The sequence below is a fragment of the Rana temporaria genome, chromosome 3, assembly GCF_905171775.1.
Source record: "Rana temporaria chromosome 3, aRanTem1.1, whole genome shotgun sequence".
Classification (NCBI taxonomy): domain Eukaryota; kingdom Metazoa; phylum Chordata; class Amphibia; order Anura; family Ranidae; genus Rana; species Rana temporaria.
The window spans coordinates 44598921-44621242 of record NC_053491.1 but is presented as its reverse complement, the minus strand read 5'-3'; the positions used below and the strand labels follow the sequence as shown (position 1 = coordinate 44621242).

Below are 22322 nucleotides of genomic sequence, written 5' to 3'. Positions count from 1 at the left end.
CATACCTTTGGCATGTACAGATCAGCTTTACGCAATGCTATCAATTTATATAGGCGTGAATGTCAGGGATTGCAGTTCAGCAAGACATACTAGATGCACAAGTTTTTTTTTTTGCATTATATATTTAACCTTCAGTGGGGTAGATTCAGATAGATTAGCGGTTCTTTAGATCCGCGTAATCTATCTGATTTACGATCCGCCGGCGCAAGTTTTTGAGGCTAGTGCTGTATTCAGAAAGCACTTACCTCAAAACTGGGGCGGGCACCATTTAAATTAGGCGCGTTCCCGCGCCGAATGTACTGCGCATGCTCCGTCGGGAAAATTACCCGACGTGCATTGCGCTAAATGACGTCGCACGGACGTCATTTGTTTAGACGTTAATGCAAATGGCGTCCAGCGTCATTCACGGACGACTTACGCTTTACGACTTACGATTTTTTAAATTTCGACGAGGGAACGACGGCCATACTTAACATTGCTTAGAACACCTATGAGGCAGCCCTAACTTTACGACGCGTATCGCTACGGAAACAACGTAAATTTAGATCGATGGGCATCGCGGACGTTCGTGAATCGGCGTAACTAGTCATTTGCATATTCTACGCCGACCGCAATGGCCTCGCCACCTAGCGGCCGGCCTAGAATTGCATCCTAAGATCCGACGGTGTAAGTCAATTACACCTGTCGGATCTTAGGGCTATCTATGCGTAACTAATTCTATGAATCAGCCGCATAGTTAGGACGGGCGGATCACAGAGATACGACGGCGTATCAGGAGATACGCCGTCGTATCTCTTTTGTGAATCTGGCCCAAAGTACTTGCCTCCTAACTTACGGCGGCGTAGCGTAAATGTGGCCGGCGTAAGCGCGCCTAATTCAAATTAGGCTGAAGGGGCGTGTTTTATGTTAATGGGGGGTGACCTGACATGATTGACGTTTTTTACGAACGGCGCATGCGCCGTCCGTGTACATATCCCAGTGTGCATTGCGGCAAAGTACGCCGCAAGGACTTATTGGTTTCGACGTGGACGTAAATTACGTCCAGCCCTATTCACGGATGACTTACGCAAACAAAGTAAAATTTTTAAATTTCGACGCGGAAACGACGGCCATACTTAACATTACTAGTCCAACTATTTGATGGAATAACTTTACACCTGAACATGCCTTACGTAAACGGCGTATCTTTACTGCGACGGGCGGACGTACGTTCGTGAATCGGCGTATCTATGCATTTACATATTCTACGCCGAACTCAACGGAAGCGCCACCTAGCGGCCAGCCTAAATATTGCACCCTAAGATACGTCGGCGCAAGCCGTCGTATCTTAGATAGGTTTAAGTGTATCTCAGTTTGAGAATACACTTAAACTTAGGACGGTGCAGATTCCGAGTTAGGTCGGCGTATCTACTGATACGCCGGCCTAACTCTTTATGAATCCACCTACTTGTCTCGACAGTGTGTATGCAAGGAAAGCTTGACAAAAATCTCGCAGAGGAAAACAACGTTTCTTTTACGTCGAGATTCTCGGTCATGTGTACGAGGCATTAGTTTGTACCGTCATCTATAGTGTTCCACTGAAGTCAATGGTATTCTACTGACCTGTGTCTGACATGTCAAAACCTGTCACCGTATGTCAACCGCAAGCAAACGATTCTCGTGAATTTTTCTTATCTCACGAGTTTCTGTTCATAGATAACTTTGAGCACTTGATACATTACCAGCCCCTATTATGGTTGATGATCTAAGCAAAAGTAATCAGTAGAAATGTGGGAATCAATTCTTTGAAGCTCAGTGAAAACAATCACACATCCAGGAATAATAATAAGAGAATTGAGGTTCTTCTTGAAAGTATCAGAATCATCTGAAAATCAATTCACTCAGCTCTAGCAATCATGGTTAGGAAGAAGATGTGTACATTAGCATAGACTTCCTGTTATAGAATACCCGTGTCCAGATCATGCACAATAAAGTATTTCCATATATTGAATAAGCAGTTAAAGTGGTTGTATACCCCATTTAATATTTCTACCTACAGGCAAGCCTTAAATAAGGCTTACCTGTAGGTAAAATGAATATCTCCTAAACTTACACGGTTTAGAAGATATGCACTCTGCATGCAGCCACTGACGTCAGCGGCGCATGCGCGGTGAACGTCCAGCGAAGGGGCGGCATATTGTGCCGGAACGGCGCATGCACAGGAGTGACGTCATCGCAGCTCAGACAACTCGCAGCGCCGGAGCTGCGAACCCGGAAGAAACACAGAGGGGAAAACGTCACCCCCTCGGCAATGCAATGCGGGAGCTTTGTTCTAAGGTATTTCATAATGAGCTAGCATGTGGTACATACTAGTTCTTTATGCTGTTGCCTTACACTTTTATTTTTTTATTTTTAGTTTGCAAGTATACAACCGCTTTAAAGCTCTTTAACCACTTAAAACGGAGTTCCGCCAAATACTGCAGCTGCTGACTTTTAAAATATAAACACTTACCTGTCCAGGGCGCCTGCGATGTCCTCACCTGAAGCTGATTTGTCGATTGGCTCTCGGATGTAAGCGCCGCCATCTTCAGTAAGGGAATCATGAAGTGAAGCCTTGTGGCTTCACAGCCTGGTTCCCTACTGCGCATGCGTGGGTCGCGCTGCGCGTCCTCACTGGTTCCTGCTGTCTTCTGGGACCTGTGTGTCTCCCAGAAGACATTGGGGGGGACAGAGGAGGGGATGGACATGGCATAGATTGCCATGGAGCCTGCGGCGATCTATGCCTGGAACTGGGAGCAAATATCTGTATTAGACAGGTATCTTTACCCCCCTCCACCCTGAAAGATGCCAAATGTGACACCGGAGGGGGGGAGGAATGCAAGAAGCTCCATTTTTGGGTGGAACTCAGCTTTAAGGACTGCCTGCCAGCAATGTACTGTGGACGGGTGGCCTGTGCAAGTAAAATAACCTACTGGTACGCCGCTGCCTGCTTCCAGGTTTAGGACACACGCATGCACACCTGCTGTGTACAGTCAGTCTGTCCAGCTCAGCGCCGCAGTATCCGCGGCGATCTACGCCATTTCTGGCCCCTCCTCCATCCCCCCACTGGTCTTCTGGGAGACACACAGGTTCCACAAGACAGCAGGGACCAGTGGGGACACGCAGCGCGACTCATGCATGCGCAGTAGGGAACCAGGCTGTGAGACCGCAAGGCTTCACTTCCTGATTCCCTTACTGAAGATGCCAGCGCCTCCACCCGGAGCCGTAGGACAGATTGGCTTCGGGTGTAGGGTGACCACATTTCCAAACTGTCATTCAGGGACACCCCCCCTTCCTAAAAAAAGATAACTTTTTATAAAAAAAAATTGTGACCCCCCCCCCCATAGTTTTCACGGGTTCATCCTGGGACCTGTAGTTCTTCACAAGTTGGGGGGGGGGGTCACATCTTCAGCTCTGAGGGGTTCATGGTGGGACCTGTATAGGGTGACCACATTTCCAAACTACCATTCAGGGACACCCTCCCTTCCCAATAATCAGCTTGTGCTGTAACAAATCACAGCACAGTGATTTGACACAAGAGGCGGGATTTATGATTTCTCCAATTACCATCAGGGGGCGGGATTGTGCTCCTCCAGACATTCCCGGCCAGGACAAGTACTGTCAGTGAGTAAAGCAGTGATGTGGCAGCCTTTTTTTGGGGGCATCAGATTGGCCCGTGTCAGTTTCATTCCGGGACACTGTATTGTCCTGGAATAAATGTGCCCGGGACAGACCTGCAAAATGCGGGACTGTCCCGGGCAATCCGGGACACGTGGTTACCCTATTCGGGTGCCGACATCGCGGGATCCCTGAACAGGTAAATGTCCTATTATTAAAAGTCAGCAGCTGCAGTATTTGTAGCTGCTGACTGATTTTTTTTTTACAGCAGAACTCTGCTTTAAAGCGGAGGTTCACCCATAGCTTACACTTTTTCCCCTTAGATGGATGCTCGTTTTGTCTAGGGGAATCGGCTATTTGTTTTAAAATATGATCCGTACTTACCCGTTTACGCGATGCATCGTCTCCGCCGCTTCCGGGTATGGGCTGCGATACTGGGCGTTCCTTCTTGATTGACAGTCTTCCGAGAGGCTTCCGACGGTCGCATCCATCGCGTCACGATTTTCCGAAAGAAGCCGAACGTCGGTGCGCAGTATAGAGCCGCACCGACGTTCGGCTTCTTTCAGCTACGAGTGACGCGATGGATGCGACCGTCGGAAGCCTCTCGGAAGACTGTCAATCAAGAAGGAACGCCCGCTCCCGAAGACCCATACCCGGAAGCGACGGAAGAAGATGCATCTCGAAAACGGGTAAGTACGGATCATATTTTAAAACAAATAGCCGATTCCCCTAGACACAACGAGCAGAAAACTAAGGGGAAAATAGAAAAAAAAAAGGAATTGGGTGAACTCCCGCTTTAAGTGGCGACTAGCATGGAGGTTATTAAAGAAAAAAACAGCCGGAACTGGATAGCAAATTGGATCATGTCCTGCTGGGGTTTTTTGCCTTCCTCTGTCTGGATCAACTGTGGGTATTGAGTTGGGTGTATGGGATTGTATTGTGTTTTTTATTTTGTTTGTTTATTTTTTTTTATTTTTTGTGGTTGAACTGGATGGACTTGTGTCTTTTTTCAACCTAACTATGTAAATATGTAACAGCTGGAACTTTGCTTTATCTTTGCTGGACGCACTTTGGGCTCAGCGGCTGGAGCTAACCACTCACAGCTGGCAGAAGCATCAGTAGATTCCTGCCGCTGTCATTCACACCGGTGCTAGTCACCCGTGCGAATGCCGCCTAAATAGTTTATTATCCAAAGTCTGGGCACAGGTGCACTTTAGTTGTGTCTGGATGTAAAAGGTATCCTGAATTATATATGCAAAGTGGTCAAAATGTTTTTTTTTAAAAAGCAGGAGTTGTCTCACTTCCTTTGTCTGTCTGTTTCTCTGCAGCAAAACCATTATGCAAGAATACTACGAAATAACTAGTCTGGTGCAAGAGGAAATCGCAGCTGTTCACCGGGAAATAATTAGTGCTATTTCAAGTATTAACCCTACCAAAGAATATGAAGACTTCATCCAGATGAACAGGTACACAGCGGCAGAATGTCACACTGAGTAATTCCTATGTAATTATTTAATGACTACCAAGCAACAAAATGAAAATTGCATACTATTATTTCTAGTTCAGACTGTGAAGAAATACCAACTTTGCATAACATACCTGTGCCATTGGCACAACTCCCAACATTTTCAGATGGGAATGAGGGACGCCTACTTGCAAATATGTAGGCATAGGACACGCCCCCCACCACACCCCCTTAAAAAGGAGAATTAACCAAAAAAAAGGTTAATTAAATCCACAGGGACTTTTGTTTACCATTACTATTCCTTTATATTAGCTTCTAAAATTTACAAATGCAGCAATTTAGAATTTGGATGAAAGGTTTAGTGCTGGAAAAAAACTCTTTGAAAGCTAAAAAGTGCATTTTATATACAACTATAAAGATCAGACCAAAATGAGGGACAAATGAGCAGGAAAGCGGGACGGAGGGACATTGATCCAAATCAGGGACAGTCCCTCGAAATCAGGGACAGTTGGGAGCTATGCATTGGGTCAGGTTACAAACCCTGGAACAAGGGAAAGCATAGGAGACCTGATGTAGCTACCAGTAGCGGTTTCAATGTTCTAAAAGTTAGGCCCCGTACACACGACCGAACATGTCCGCTGAAACTGGTCCGCGGACATGTACGTCCGACGGGACAATTTTCCGGCGGATTGGACAGGTTTCCAGCGGACAAATGTTTCTCAGCATGCTAAAAAACATGTCCGCTGGAAGCCTGTCCGTCGGACATGTTCGGTCGTCTGTACAGACTCACCGGACATGTCCGCTCGGCCGAAAGCTCTCGCATGCGTCAAAGTGATTCGACGCATGCGTGAAAGCATTGACCTTCCAGGGCCGCGCACGTCCCCGCGTCATCGGCGCGGCGACGGCGCGGCCACGTCACCGCGTATCGTGTCCGCGCGGATTTCTGTTTGATGGTGTGTACAACCATCAGACAGAAATCCGGCAGCGGACATGTCCGATGAAAACGGTCCGGCGGACCGTTTTCATTGGACAGTCCGTCCGTGTGTACAAGGCCTAAGAAACTTGGTTATAAGGGAAACCAGTGACTGTTGGTGCTCCATTTTTTTTGGGGGGGGGGGCACTCCCACTGTGGATATTGTATTCTGACAGCCCACACCAGCAGCTGTCAGAAAGCATGAACAGCAGCTGCAATCCATGGGATGCAAATGCCAATTTTCTGCCCGAGTCCTTCAGTTTTTTAATCTAATGCCGCGTACACACGATCGTTTTTCGGGTTGTAAAAAATTACGTTTTTTTTTAATGTCATTAAAAACGATTGTGTGTGGGCTCCAGAGCATTTTTCACGATGTAAAAAATGGCCATAAATAAATTTGAACTCAAATTTTTCACGTTGTTTTTAACAATGTCGTTTTTTTATGTCGTAAAAAAAATGGTCGTGTGTGGGCTTTAACGACATGAAAAAATCGCGCATGCTCAGAAGCAAGTTATGAGACGGTAGCGCTCGTTCTGGTAAAACTAGTGTTCGTAATGGAGTAAGCAAATTCAACACGCTGTAACAGACAGAAAAGCGTGAATCGTCTTTTACTAACACAAAATCAGCAAAAGCAGCCCAAAGGGTGGCGCCATCCGAATGGAACTTCCACTTTATAGTGCCGTCGTACGTGTTGTACGTCACCGCGCTTTGCTAGAGCATTTTTTTTCACAATCGTGTGTAGGCAAGGCCGTTTTAATGATCGGGTTGAAAAAAACAACGTTTTTTCTAGACCATTAAAAACGTAATTTTTTTCAACCCGAAAAACGGTCGTGTGTACACGGCATAAGAATGTCAGGTAAATTGTCAGCAGTGTATGGCCAGCTTTGATTCCCTAGCACAACTTCCTTCAACCTGGACCCAGACCCCATCAGTTCAAAAATGGGTCCTGGGCACCTGCTGAGCAGAAGTTTCCCGGCTGTACTGTCTAATTGCAGACACCAATCTTTTTCTGTGTCCCCTTGCAGCGCTTTCATCCTCTCCTCTTCATTCTCCCATTACTGCAGGGGGATTGGTTCCAGCCAGAGGCGGCTCTCTAATTAGGCAAATTAGGCGGTCGCCTAAGGCCTCGCACTTACAGGGGCCTAATTTTCCTATGATCAATACTAATGTCAGCGTCATCGGATCTCTCTATTACCCCTCTCTCTTTCTCACCTCCCCCCTCTCTCCCCCCTCTTGTATTGGCCAAATATGTCTGATGGGTGATGAGGGTGCCCTGGTAATGGTGCTGATTGTATGCTAGATTCATGCATTTTCTGCAGCCATTTTTCTTGCCTGAATTATTTTTCCCATTATGGGCATGAGTGGGGGCCTCATATCTATGTTTTGCCTAAGGCCTCACAAAGCCTAGAGCCGCCTCTGGTTCCAGCACAAGCGCCCCTTGCTTCTGCTGTCCGGGCCCCCCCGTGTGCCCCTTTGCCCCGTAGTGCTTCCGGATTCCCAGAGGCGACTCTTTAATTAGGCAAATTAGACAGTCGCCTAAAGCCTCGCACTCACAGGGGCCTTGCGGCTGCCTAATTTGTCTCTGCTCATTTACTGAGCGCTAGATCCCTGCATCTTTCTGCAGCCATTTTTATTTGCTTGAATTTTTTTACCCATTATAGGCATGAGCGGGGTCCCCGTGTCTAAGTTTTGCTTAAGGCCTCACAAAGCCTAGAGCCACCTCTGCGGCTTCCCTCCTCTCCTTTCCTGACAGAAGCTTCTGCGGGCACACAGGGGGATATTTCAGGATGAAGAGCGGGGAAGGGGACAGTAAAAATGTAATTTACTGGCCCCTTCCATTCCTGAATGAACACAGTGAGCCATCAGCACCAATCACTCCTGTATCCATTTGCACACTGAAGCATAGTACACATTGTTTACTATGCTTCAGTTTGTGAATGAGCAGGAAGCCTCAGAGCGCTTGCTATTCATTCATCTGTGCAGCCTGTAACGAAACCCTTGCTCGCTCGGTTCCACTCTCCCAGCACTCCTCTGCTGCTATTGAATCAGATTGCAGATCACAACGTCTGATGGTTCGGTCATCCAAGGCTCCGGGATTCGAACTACAGCTATGTGCCGTTCAAAATCAATCAGAACAAACACCAGGCGGGCTGTATGTAAGTTCAAACAGGAAACTCTTTTTTTGGATGCACACAACACACTTTTATACAGCAGTTTGAACACCCCGCCCCAAACAACCGCTTTCCTATTGGTCAATTGTAAAGTACATTGCAGTTCTCAATTAGGTCCTCTTAGCCATGCAAATGAGGACTTGAAACATGGTCAGCAGGGATTGGTCCGATAGCTTGAATAGGAGGACTGCTATGTGTAATGAGACAGAAGCCCCAGGGGGCAATCAAAGTACACAAACAGCCAAACACAGAACAATGCTTTTCCTCCAGACCATGGAGCCGTCTGGAGGGGGGGTTAGCCTTAAGACAGGGCAGAAGACCCAAGGTCCATGACAATACTCCCCCCTGAGAAACAGTCCAACAGCCACAGTGGGACCCCGAACGGGTCAACGCGAGGATGTTGGAAAAGTAGTCTTAAGGTTCCAGGTCTGTCTGCCGGGATAACCTATCCGCCTTCCTGTTTTGAGGCCCTGGCCCATAACCAGAAGCAAGAGGCTCGCATTCAGTCCTCTCCAAAAGCCTCTGTCGCAGCTAGGTCTGTCACACAGCCGAATATACAGAGAAAAGGACTGATGAATCTATGTCCTCATTCACTTTTGGCAGGGGGCCCTGTTAGGTAGGCTGTATGGGGCCCTGTGATTACTAACAGCAGCCCTGCTTTCATGTCAAAGCCAAATTCCTCTGATTTCCCCCCACCTGCTACATAAAGCATATATAGGGAGGTGAGAAGGGGGAATACTATATATGTTTTTTTAATAAGCTGTAACTAGTTTCCTGATAAAACAAGACCAGACTGGGAACAGGACAGGTCATTGGGGAAATACACCAAACTCTCTATTTATCATCATATTTTATCAATTATTTTATTCAGGTCAACAGTGAGCCTGCCACCTGTAGTGAGCTTTGATACAAGTTTACTGGAAGAGTCCGACAACCTCGAGGAAGAGGAACTTCAGCTGAATGACCTGACGATAGAGAGTGTGCAGCATACGTACGTATGGGTGAATTTCTATAGGTGTGGCAGGGGGTGTGGAGTACTTTTGAAATTATACAAATTTCTGGATATAACTATTTAGTATTAGTAAATTATACACAACAGGGCTTTTCGATCACTTTTAAAATGTTTTACCCAGTCAGCCCTCATGTACCAACCCTGGGCCCCATCAGGGCAGCAGGGGATGCAGGTATGGGCGACTCACAGTTCATAATTTTCCTAACTCGTAGTCCTCTCTCTCTCTCCGCTCCTCATCCCCTGACTGCAACCTACAAACCCCCGGCACCCGTGGCTCATGGTGGGGCCCGGTGGAGGTCACTGCATAAAAAAGTTCTGAGGATTGGCTGGGAGCTGTGCAGATGGCGCCATCTCAACTGCTATAGAAAGGGCCCCAGGGGCCAGCTGGCACACCCTTTACAGTTGAAGCTTAAAGCGGTAGTTCACCCGCAAATTTTTTTTTAAGATTAGATTGATGATCATTTTGTCTAGGGGAATCGGCTATTTTTTTTAAAAACGAAGCAGTACTTACCGTTTTAGAGATGCATCTTCTCCGCCGCTTCCGGGTATGGTCTTTGGGTCTTGGCGTTCCTTCTTGATTGACAGGCTTCCGACGGTCGCATCTATCTCGTCACGAGTAGCCGAAAGAAGCTGAACGTCGGTGCGGCTCTATACGGCGCCTGCGCACCAACGTTCGGCAACTTTCGGAAGCAGGGGTGGACAGGGAGAATGAGAAAATGAGTGTAGGTATGTCACCAGACCTGTCAGTTTACTCATGTCATTGTATAAATAGCACAAACAATACAGGGCTAGATTCACGTAGGGGGACACAAGTTTGTGCGGGCGTAGCGTATCCTATTTACGCTACGCCTCCGCAACTTAGACGGGCAAGTGCAGTATTCACAAAGCACTTGCTCCGTAAGTTGCGGCGGCGTAGCGTAAATCTGCCGGCGTAAGCGCACCGAATTGAAATTGTCAAGAGGTGGGCGTGTTTTATGTAACGTGACGTTTCTCACGAACGGCGCATGCGCCGGCCGTGAACGTATCCCAGTGCGCATGCTCCTAATCACATCGCAAATAGTCAATGCTTTCGACGTGAACGTAATTTACACAAAGCCCTAATCGCAAACGACTTACGCTAACGACGTAAAATTTTTCAAATTCGACGCGGGAACGACGTCCATACTTAACATTGGCTATGCCTCATATAGCAGGAGTAACGTTAAGCCGGAAAAAGCCTTACGCAAACGGCGTGAAAAAATCCGCCGGGCGCACGTACGTTTCTGAATCGGCGTATCCAGCTCATTTGCATATTCTACGCTGAAATTTCAGCGTATCTTGCTTTCTGAATACAGAAAGAAGATACGCCGGTGCAGATTTGAATTTACGCGGCGTATCAATAGATTCGCCGGCGTAAATTCTTTCTGAATCTAGCCCACAGATTTTAGATTCCGGGAGTTATGATTTGACCACTAGGGGTCAGTATGGATTACTTTCTTTGTGGGCCCATTCATTATAAGGCTTTTTGCGTTGGATGTAATCCTTTTTTTTTTTTTTTTTTTTTGTTCTTTATCTTGGTGGGCATGTATCTTCCAAACTGATTATATTACTATAGAATTTTATTAAGAAATATAAAAAAAAAATGACACCAACCAAGTAATCCTAACGTCACCGTGTGGAATCGCCACTCCATAGGATGAAACCTTACCAGTACTGATTAATGCCTTATGCATTTAAATATTTTTTTTAGCAGAAATAATCCTACCATGACAGGCCAGCTCTGTTTTCAAGCCAGGCGACCATTGTTCCTTCAATAAATCTGACATTTACTCTTCCCAATAAAGCCCTTCACATGTGCTGCTCGGCGAATGGTTTTTCCACTTTCCTTATTAAAATGTTGAAAACACAGAAAACAGATGTTCTGATCCGTGTTAGTAGGAGGCAAAAAGCAGATGTGTTACTATTACTGTGGCATCTGGATTATGATATCGCCTTTGTAAATGGTTTTCATATTTCAGCTTCAGACATTGTCTTAACTTTTCCTATATCAACACATCTCATGTAGGAAAGTAGAGAAATGCAGAAAATTGTTCTGTGTACTCAATTGATAAATGCTTCTATTAAGTTAGAGATTTATTTATAAAGATAAATAAAAAAAAATCACTGTATGTCATTAACCATTTAGAGCCCATTCACACCTTGGGGTATATACGCCTGAAGCGCGACACTCGTGCCGCTGGAGGGGCGAATTTACATTGATGTCTATGAGATGGTTCACATCTCACGCCGTATGCCTGCCACCTGAAAACAAGTCCTGGACCCTTTTTTTCAGGCGGCTTTCGGCGTTCGCCATAGACATCAATGTAAATGTCTTGTAAAAAAAAAAAAAAAAAAGTTTACAAATCGCGGCAAAATACGCCGCGTACGACGCGTTATAGTGTGAATGCAGCCTTAAGCCCCGGACCAAAATGTAGCTAAAGGCCCAGCCCAGGTTTTGCGATTCGGCAGTGCGTCACTTTAACAGACAATTGTGCGGTCGTGCGACGTGGCTCACAAACAAAATTGACGTCCTTTTTTCCCACAAATAGAGCTTTCAATGCATTCTTTATTGTGAAAATGACAGTTGCAGTTTGGGAGTTAACCACAGGGGGCGCTGAAGGGGTTAGGTTTCACCTAGTGTGTGTTTACAACTGTGGGGGGTGTGGCTGTAGGAGTGATGTCATCGATTGTGTCTCCCTATAAAGGGGATGACACGATCGATGCAGCCGCCACAGTGAAGCACGGGGAAGCCATGTTTACACGCGGCTCTCCCTGTTCTTCAGTTCCGGGGAGCGATCGCGGGACCCCAGCGGCGATCGGGTCCACGGGTCCCACGGTCCCGGCGCGCGCGCGCCTCACGTCTGGGAAGATGTACAGGACGTGCAGGTACGTCCATCTGCCCAGCCGTGCCATTCTGTGGATGTATATATACAGTGGGCTGTCCTTAAGTGGTTAAATTTGCACAGGACTAAAATGTGATAGTTCCTTGAAATACCTCCATCCATCAGTCAATTCTGCATGGTGGCCACTAGTTGGAGCTGACGATCATAGGAAATAAACATATTAACCCCTTCATGACACAGGTAAAACAAATGCCTGAATACAGTTTTGCAACTGTGACATGTGTTAGTAAATCTGTACACATCATGGCAACCACAGTGCCTTGAAAAAGTATTCATACCCTTTAAAACTTTCCAAATTTTGTCATGTTACAACCAAAAATTTATTTTATTGGGATTTTATTTGATAGACCAACACAAAGTGCCACATAATTGTGAAGTGGAAGGAAAATGATAAATGGTTTTCAAATCTTTTTACCAATAAAAATGTGAAAAGTGTAATGTGCATTTATATTTAAAGCGGTAGTTCACCCTCCTTTCCATCATTAGACCATTAAATTCGGCATCGTAGCGCGAGCTACGGTATGCCGGTCTTAAATTTTTAATCCCCGTACTCAGTGTGGTATCGCTGATTGAAGAATCCGACTCCCGCGGGGAATGGGCGTGCCTATGGAGAGGGAGGATGATTGACGGCCGGCTCTGGCACGTCACGCTCCCCGAAGACAGCCGGAGTAGGTCTCGGCTATTCACGACGCCTGCGCACAGTCTATGCGCAGGCGCCGTGAATAGCCAAGCCTATTTCGGCTATTTCCGGAGAAGCGTGACGTGCCAGGGCCGGCCGTCAATCACCTTCTCTCACCATAGGAACGCCCATTCCCCGGATTCTTCAATCAGCGATACCACAGTGAGTACGGGTATAAAAAATGTAAGACCGGCATACCGTAGCTCGCGCTACGATGCCGAATTTAATGGTCTAATAAAAAAAAACTTTTTTTTTTTTTTTAACAGGGCGAACCCCCGCTTTAATACTTTGTAGAACCTCCTTTCACTGCAATTACAGCTAACAAGTCTGTCTGGGGATGTCTCTACCAGCTTTGCACATCTGGAGAGTTACATTTTGGCCATTCTTCTTTGCAAAATAGCTCAAGCTCTGTCAGATTGAATGGAAAGTGTTTGAGAACAGCAATTTTCAAGTCTTGCCACAGAGTCACAATAGGATTTAGGTCTGGACTTTGACTGGGCCATTCTAACACATGAATATGCTCTGATCTAAACCAGAGGTCTCCAAACTGCTGCCCGGGGGCTGGATGTGGCCCTTTGCTTACCTTTATCAGGCCCTTGGGACACTATTCCTTTTGCAGATACGAGACAGTATTTCTTCTATACTAACAATGGGGCATTATTACCATCACTGATACCAACAATGGGACACTACTATTCCTACCACTGACCCCAAGAATGGGGCACTATTCCTTCCACTGACACCAACTGCAGGGCCCTATTCCTTCCAATGACACCAATGATGGGCACTATTTCTTCCCCTAATACCAACGATGGGGCAATATTACTCCCACTATCACCAGTGATGGGGCACTTTACTCCCATTGATGCCAGGACATTGTCCTATTACAATGGCTACAGTCCGGCCCCCTTAAGGTCTTGAAGGACAGTAAACTGGCCCTTAATTCAGAAAGTTTGGAGACCCCTGATCTAAACCATTCTATTGTAGCTCTGGCTGTATGTTTAGGGTCGTTGCCCTGCTGGAACGTGAACCTCCACCCCAGTCTCAAGTCTTTTGCAGACTCTAATAGGTTTTCTTCTAAGATTGCTCTGTATTTGGCACCATCCATCAACTCTGACCAGCTTTCCTGTCCCAGCTGAACAAAAGCATCCCCACCACATGATGCTGCCACCACCATGTTTCACAGTGGGGATGGTGTGTTCAGGGTGATGTGCAATTTTGCTTTTAGGCCAAAAAGTAACATTTTGGTCTCATCTGACCAGAGTACCTTCTTCCATATGTTTTCTGTGTCCCCCACATGGCTTAAGCAAACTGCAAAGCGGGACTTCTTATGGCTTTCTTTCAACAATGGCTTTCTTCTTGCCACTTTTCCATACAGGACAGATTTGTGGAGAGCACGACTAATAGTTGTCCTGTGGACAGATTCTCCCACCTGAGCTGTGGATCTCTGCAGCTCCTCCAGAGTTACCATGGGCCTCATGGCTGCTTCTCTGATGAATGCTCTCCTTGCCCAGCCTGTCAGTTTAGGTGGACGGCCATGTCTTGATAGGATTGCAGTTGTGTCATACTCTTTCCATTTTCGGATGATGGATTGAACAGAGCTCTGGGAGATATTCAAAGCTTGGGATATTTTTAAATAACCTAACCCTGCTTTAAACATCTCCACAACTTTATCCCTGACCTGTCTGGGGTGTTCCTTGAAATTCATGATTGCGTTTGTTCACTAAGATTCTCTAACAAACCTCTGAGGGCTTCAAAGAACAGCTGTATTTATAGTGAGATTAAATTACACACAGATGGACTCTATTTACTAATCAGGTGACTTCTGACGGCAATTGGTTCCACTAGATTTTAGTTAGGGCCATCAGAGTAAAGGGGGCTGAATACAAATGCACGCCAAACTTTTTAGATATGTATTTGTAAAAAAAAAAATATGAAAACCATTTAAAAATTTTCTTCCACTACATAATATCAAAATAAAATATATTTTTATTTTTTGTTGTAACATGACAAAAATGTGGAAAATTTGAAGTGATATGAATACCTTTTCAAGGCACTGTATGCTGAACATTATAAGTGTCTCGGCTCCACTTAAGGGCCGGATTCAATGTATGTGAATTCATGGAGGGCCAATAAACAGTACAGGTTTATCTCACTTTAACCACTTCCAGACCTGCGCACGACGATGTACGTCCTATTTTTAAAGACGGATATCTCGGTAACGGCAGCAGCTGCTGTCACAACCGAGGTATCCATCTTTAGTGTGCGCGGTCTGGAATCCGATAATGGCGGTCTCCGCGGCGGATTCACCGCAAGATCGTCGTTATCGGTGGCGGGAGAGGGCCCCCCCCCCCCTCCCGCCGCTCTCCCGCGCCCTCCGCCACTTACCGGAGCCGTCGGTAGCGGCGGAGGCGATCGGATGCTGTCGGCTGGTGAGCGGGGACGAGACTGAAGGAAAAATCTCCTTCGCCCGTCCCCATAGCTCGGCTGGGCGGAAGTGACGTCAAAACGTCAGTCCCGCCCAGCCTCTTAAAGAGACAAATTTTTTTTTTGGTCATTTGAAAAAATGACATTTTTTATTTTTTTTCTATTTTTTGCATTTAAGCCCAAATATGAGATCTGAGGTCTTTTTGACCCCAGATCTCATATTTAAGAGGACCTGTCATGCTTTTTTCTATTACAAGGGATGTTTACATTCCTTGTAATAGGAATAAAAGTGATAATTTTTTTTTTTTTTTTTTTTCAGTGTTAAAAATTCTAAAATAAATAAAAATAAATGCGAAAAGCAAAAAAAAATTTTTTTAAAGCGCCCCGTCCCGACGAGCTCGCGCGTAGAAGCGAACGCATACGCGAGTAGCGCCGACATATGAAAACGGTATTCAAACCACACAAGTGAGGTATCGCCGCGATCGTTAGAGCGAGAGCAATAATTTTAGCCCTAGACCTACTCTGCAACTCAAAAAATGCAACCTGTAGAATTTTTTAAACGTCGCCTATCAAGATTTTTAAGGGTAAAAGTTTGACGCCATGCCACGAGCGGGCGCAATTTTTAAGCGTGACATGTTGGGCATCATTTTACTCGGCGTAACATTATCTTTCAAAATATATAAAACAATTGGGCCAAATTTATTGTTGTCTTATTTTTTAATTCAAAAAAGTGAATTTTTTCCAAAAAAAGTGCGCTTGTAAGACCGCTGCGCAAATACGGTGTGACAAAAAGTATTGGAATGACCACTATTTTATTCTCTAGGGTGTTAGAAAAAAAATATATATAATGTTTGGGGGTTTTAAGTAATTTTCTAGCAGAAAAAAATGTTTTAGTCTTGCAAACACCGAATCTGAAAAACACCTAAGGTCTGGAAGTGGTTGGTGTTTCACTAATATAAAGACAGTTCATCCTGAAGGAGCATGTGGCTGGGGATTCAGATTTTACTGCCCCCGGGCTCTCCCCCATCCTGGCACCAGAGGGTGGCTGACACTAGCCCTAGCAGCCAGCATGGTCTGGAGATGCGGATCCTGTTCCCAGGAAAAATGGGGTTCCTGCCCTTAGGGGAGATGGGGTCCTTGTCCCTAGGTGAAAAGGGGTCCCTGTCCCCAAGGGTGATGGGTCCCTGTCCCCAAGGGTGATGGAGTCTCTGTCCCCAAGGGTGATGGGGTCCCTGTCCCCAAGGGGGATGGAGTCTCTGTCCCCAAGGGTGATGGGGTCCCTGTCTCCAAGGGGGATGGAGTCTCTGTCCCCAAGGGTGATGGGGTCCCTGTCCCCAGGGGTGATGGGCTCCCTAATATGGTCCCCCCTATTACAGTGTGTTCTGTATCCCCATAGCAGGTTCCTCTGTCCCCGTTCACATCACTCCCATAGTGTCCTCTGCCCCCCTCCTCCATAGCAGTTTTCTGTGCCCCCAAATTAGTGTCCTTTGTCTCCTGCACCCCCCCCCCCACTGTAGTGTCCTCTGTACCCCCATAATGTCTTCTGCCCCCCATGTTCTCCACCTCACACACAAATACACACTGTGGGCCGGATTCAGATATGAGATACAACGGCGTATATCTCCAGATACGCCGTCATATTACTGAGTGCGGGCCATCGTATCTATGCGCCAGTGGCGGCCCGTCCATAGGGGGCGCCCGGGCGCCGCCCCCCATCCCCCAGTCAGTAACATAAAAAATTTTTTTTTTTAAACCTGTCCCTTTAAAAAAAGGTCTGAAAGTTGCACAATTCTACTGCAATTTTGATGCGATTTAAAGCAATGCCTGTGTATTCTGGAGGTCTATGGACCTCAAGTTGCATCAAAGTGGGACCAAAGTAATGCAGGGACTACTTTGAAGTCGCACAGATATGAACGGTTCTCATTGGAAATCATGGGGTACGACTTGTCATGCAACGTTTAAGTCCCAAGTCGCAGGACAAGTAATGCCTGCAGTCTCTGGTAATCTTGTGCAGTATGTCCGCAGTCTCTGGTAATCTTGTGCAGTATGTCCGCAGTCTCTGGTAATCTCGTGCAGTATGTCCGCAGTCTCTGGTAATCTCCTGCAGTATGTCCGCAGTCTCTGGTAATCTCCTGCAGTATGTCCGCAGTCTCTGGTAATCTTTTGCAGTATGTCTGCAGTCTCTGGTAATCTCCTGCAGTATGTCCGCAGTCTCTGGTAATCTTCTGCAGTATGTCCGCAGTCTTTGGTAATCCTGTGCAGTATGTTCGCAGTTTCTGATAATCTCGTGCAATATGTCCGCAGTCTCTGGTAATCTCCTGCAGTATGTCCGCAGTCTCTGGTAATCTCCTGCAGTATGTCCGCAGTCTTTGGTAATCCTGTGCAGTATGTTCGCAGTTTCTGATAATCTCGTGCAGTATGTCCGCAGTCTCTGTTAATCTTTTGCAGTATGTCCGCAGTTTCTGATAATCTTGTGCAATATGTCCGCAGTCTCTGATAATCTTGTGCAGTATGTCCGCAGTCTCTAGTAATCCTCCTGCCCATTTTGAGTCCTTCATTACTAACAGTGTCATATTTTAGTTTGTTTGCACCGATCTGTAAGGCTGCGCTATATACCATGATTTGTGATGCTGGGGCTGTATACTCCGTGCTGTGACGCTGAGCTGTATACTCCTGACATTGAGTGGAATACAGGGGACGGAGCGGTGGATTCTATAAGGGGTGTGGCTTATGAGAAGTGGGAGGGACCAAATGTGGAAGGGCGGGGTTTTGCGCCCCCCCATCCTAAAACTTCACCAGCCGCCACTGCTATGCGCCTGATTCAGAGAATCAGTTATGCATAGATTTCCCTAAGATCCGACCGGCGTAAGTGTCTTACACCGTCGTATATTAGGCTGCATATTTACGCTGGCCGCTAGGTGGCGCTTCCGTATAGTTACACAAGGAATATGCTAATTAGGTATTTACGCCGATTCAGAAACGTACGTCCCGCCGGCGCATTTTTTTACGTCGTTTACGTTAGGCTTTTTCCGGCGTAAAGTTACCCCTGCTATATGAGGCGTAGCTAATGTTAAGTATGGACATCGTTCCCGCGCCGAGATTTGAAAATTTTACGTCGTTTGCGTAAGTCGTTCGCGAATAGGGCTTTGCGGAAGTTACGTTCACGTCGAAACCAATGAGGCTTTGCGGGTGATTTCGAGCATGCGCACTGGGATTCTTTCACGAACAGCGCATGCGCCGTTCACAAAAAACGTAAAATACGCGGGGTCATCTTAAATTTAGATAAAACACGCCCACAACATCCCCATTTGAATTAGGCGGGCTTACGCCGCCACACATACGTTACGCCGCCGTAACTAAGGGCGCAAGTTCTTTCTGCATACGGAACTTGCGCCCAAAGTTACGGCGGCGTACCGTATCGCAGATACGTTACGCCAGCAGATAGATAGAGAAATCTATCTGAATCCGGCCCTGTGTAGGTAGAACTCTCCTACCTTACACAGGTGTACAGCAGAGCAGAGATTGGCCTGTATCACAGGGCTGGATGGGGGCGGGAACTGCTGAAGTTAACTTTTCAGATTAACAGGCTGGTAATTGGTTGCTAGGATCGCCCGGCAACCAATCACCTACTGTTTAATGTAAAAAATTTAACTCCAGCAGTTCCTGCCCCCATCCAGCTCTGTGATACCGGTCGTTGTCCAATGAAGAGGAGACAGGCACTGACAGGCTGGACATATAGTGGTGGCAGGCTGGGTGCAGCCCACGGCCCAAAGGCTGCCGTCTCCTGGCGTATACAATTGTTTGCTGTCGTATCATGATATTAGCCTTAATTATTTTAAATATTGTGTTTAATAAAACTTGTACTAAGATTTTAAAACGTTATTCATTTTTGAGTCTTTAACCACTTGCTTACTGGGCACATATACCCCCCTCCTGCCCAGGTGAAATTTCAGCTTCCGGCACTGCGTCGCTTTAACTAACAATTGCGCGGTCGTGCGACGTGGCTCCCAAACAAAATTGACGTCCTTTTTTCCCCACAAATAGAGCTTTCTTTTGGTGGTATTTGATCGCCTGTGCGGTTTTTATTTTTTGCGCTATAAACAAAAGAGCGACAATTTTGAAAAAAATACAATATTTTTTACTTGTTGCTATAATAAATATCCAAATTTAAAAAAAAAAACTAATTTTTTTTCCTCAGTTTAGGCCGATACATATTCTTCTACATATTTTTGGTAAAAAAAAAAAAATCGCAATAAGCGACTGGTTTGCGCAAAAGTTATAGCGCCTACAAAATAGGGAACAGAATTATTATTTTTTATTATTTCTTTTTTTACTAGAAATGGTGGCGATCTGCGATTTTTATTGGGACTGCGACGTTATGGCGGACACTTTTGACACATTTTTGGCGCCATTCACATTTATACTGCGATCAGTGCTATAAATATGCACTAATTACAGTATAAATGTGACTGGCATTGAAGGGGTTAACACTAGGGAGTGAGGAAGGGGTTAAATGTGTAGCCTTGGAGTGTTCTAACTGTAGGTGGAGGGGGGGTGACTGGGGGGGGTGACCGATCTATGTCCCTATGTACAAGGGACACAGATCGGTCTCCTCTCCAGAGACAGCACCGCTGTCTCTGTGTAAAACGGCAATGAGAGATGATCTCATATGTTTACATATGAGATCATCTCTCATTGGCCGCACAGATCGCATCGCATCGCCACTCTGATTGGCCGTTCGCGGCAAGGGACACGGCAAGGGACACGGCCAACACAGAGTTTCCCTGCTGCGCGCACGGGGAACGCGCAAAGGGGCGGACGTCTATTGACGTCTACTTGGATTTTGGGATCCGCGCTGTAGCCGTCATTTGACTATAGCGCGGATCCCAAGCGGTTAACATTTGTAGGCCTATAAAGTTCCTTAGTGGGGTGTCCGCTTCCTCCTTTTCTGCATATCATGGGATTTTGGCCTAACCCTTCACTGACCTGACCAATGTACTGGGCTTGACACTGACCTAGATCAAACCCTGCACTAGCTATTTCGTTTTTATTTATGTATTTATTCATTTGTTACACGCACTTTTTTTTGTTTATAATTTTCTCATCTGGCAAGGAGAAAAAGATGCAAAATATATTTTTTTCCATTCAAGAGGAGAAAAAAAAAATGGGCAGACTGTGCAGTAACTGATCAATGTGATGAGCTATCACAGTGATCAAGTGATTAACGGATCGGAACTGGTCCTTCTGGTTCCCAGTTGCACTCTCTAAAGCAGCACACTCTCAGCACAAACACAGTAGTGTATATATATTCGACCCCAGGAATAAAGACTTCCATAAGGCTGCATATATGCAAACATTTGGCAGAAAGGGGCATTAAGGGGATCATTTGTATAGATTTTTCTAAAATAAGCAGACCCCTTAGTTAGACCCTTTAGTTAACCCACTCCCCTTACCTTACACAAAGGCTGGAGGGGTTGAACACGTGCTGCAGTCATGGCAATTTTTTTTACCTCCTATTCACTACTGTGAAACATGGGGCCGGATTCAGATAGAGATACGACGGCGTATCTCCTGATACGCCGTCGTATCTCTGAGTTCCGTCCGTCGTATCTATGCGCCTGATTCATAGAATCAGGTTCCGCATAGATCTCCCTAAGATCCGACAGGTGTAAGTGACTTACACCGTCGGATCTTAGGCTGCAATTCCAGGCCGGCCGCTAGGTGGCGTTTCGTTTTTTTTTACGCGACAAATATGCAAATGAGGATTTACGATCCGCCGGCGCAACTTTAGAGGCAAGTGCTTTCTGAATACAGCACTTGCCTCAAAAACTTGCGCCGGCGGATCGTAAATCAGATAGGTTACGCGGATCTAAAGATCCGCTAATCTATCTAAATCTAGCCCACGGTGGTAGACATGTTGTGGATTGGGGTTGCTTTGGTGCTTCAGAGACTGGGCAGATTGCAGTCATTGAGCCAACTATGAAATTCTGCATGCTCCCTTCTTGCAAACGCTTTCAAATTTGCAGGAAAGGCACCAAGCACCATGACATAACTGGGCACCTGATCAGCGAAATGCCCCCACCCAAGCTGAGCCCAAGTGTAGTCTGAGCTCACATGATTAGTAATCGACTGAAATTGGCTCTGGCTCGGTCTTAACTGGGCTTGGGCAGGGGAGGCAGACGGCTGATCAGGTGCATGGTGACACCTGGTGCCTATCTTACAGATTTGAAAGCATCTACATCAGCTATGACTAAGCACTGAACCCTAGTGCGAAACGCGTCAGCTATACACCCCACTGCTTGCTGTGTTTTGTAGTGCTTTTTTCCTTTTACCATTAAAGGCTACCTTTTCAAGTTTTTTTTGGTGTGCGGCTGTCCATATCTCCTCTTCAAGTTTTATCTACAAAGAGGTGATGCAGGGAGAGAGGAGGACCTTATGCCCTGTACACACGATCGGAATTTCCGATGGCATAAAATCCGATGGAATTTTCCGTCGGAATTCCGTTCAAGCTGACACACTGTCAGACCAAATTCTGACCGTCCAAAACGCAGTGACGTAAAACACTACGACAAGCCGAGAAAAATTAAGTTCAATGCTTCCGAGCATGCGTCGACTTGATTCTGAGCATGCATGTTTTTTTCTCCGTCGGAGTTCCACACAGATGATAGGAATTTCCATCGGAAAAAAATAAAAAATGTTCTACTTCTAAACTCTGACGGGAAAAAGTCTGATGGGGCCCACACACGGTTGGAATATCCGATGAAAAAATTCCGTCTGACTTTTTTCATCCGAAATTCCGATCGTGTGTACAAGGCATAAGACTGCAGGCAATTACAGGAGGTCATTGTGTGACAGCTCCTGGCCACACAGACTCTGATGTAAGTGTCCTCACTCCCCTCTTACATCAGTGAACCTTAGAGCCAGTTCACACAGGGGCGGCACGACTTCGGGGGCGACTCGGCCAGGTGACCTGAAGACGACTTCCAAGGCGACTTGCAAAATGACTTCTGTATAGAAGTCAATGCAAATCGCCCCGAG

The 22322-nt window shown here is 46.2% G+C and overlaps 1 protein-coding gene across 2 annotated transcripts in view; it reads left to right on the top strand.

Annotated features, from left to right (window-relative positions):
- The window catches only part of FES (FES proto-oncogene, tyrosine kinase), a 252331-nt gene that overhangs the window by 136249 nt on the left and 93760 nt on the right, over positions 1-22322 (top strand). For both annotated transcript variants that reach the window (XM_040342486.1, XM_040342485.1), the window contains exons 6-7: positions 4965-5102; positions 9117-9236. In XM_040342486.1, coding sequence (XP_040198420.1) covers positions 4965-5102; positions 9117-9236 — 258 coding nt within the window. The remainder of the gene's footprint in view (positions 1-4964; positions 5103-9116; positions 9237-22322) is intronic.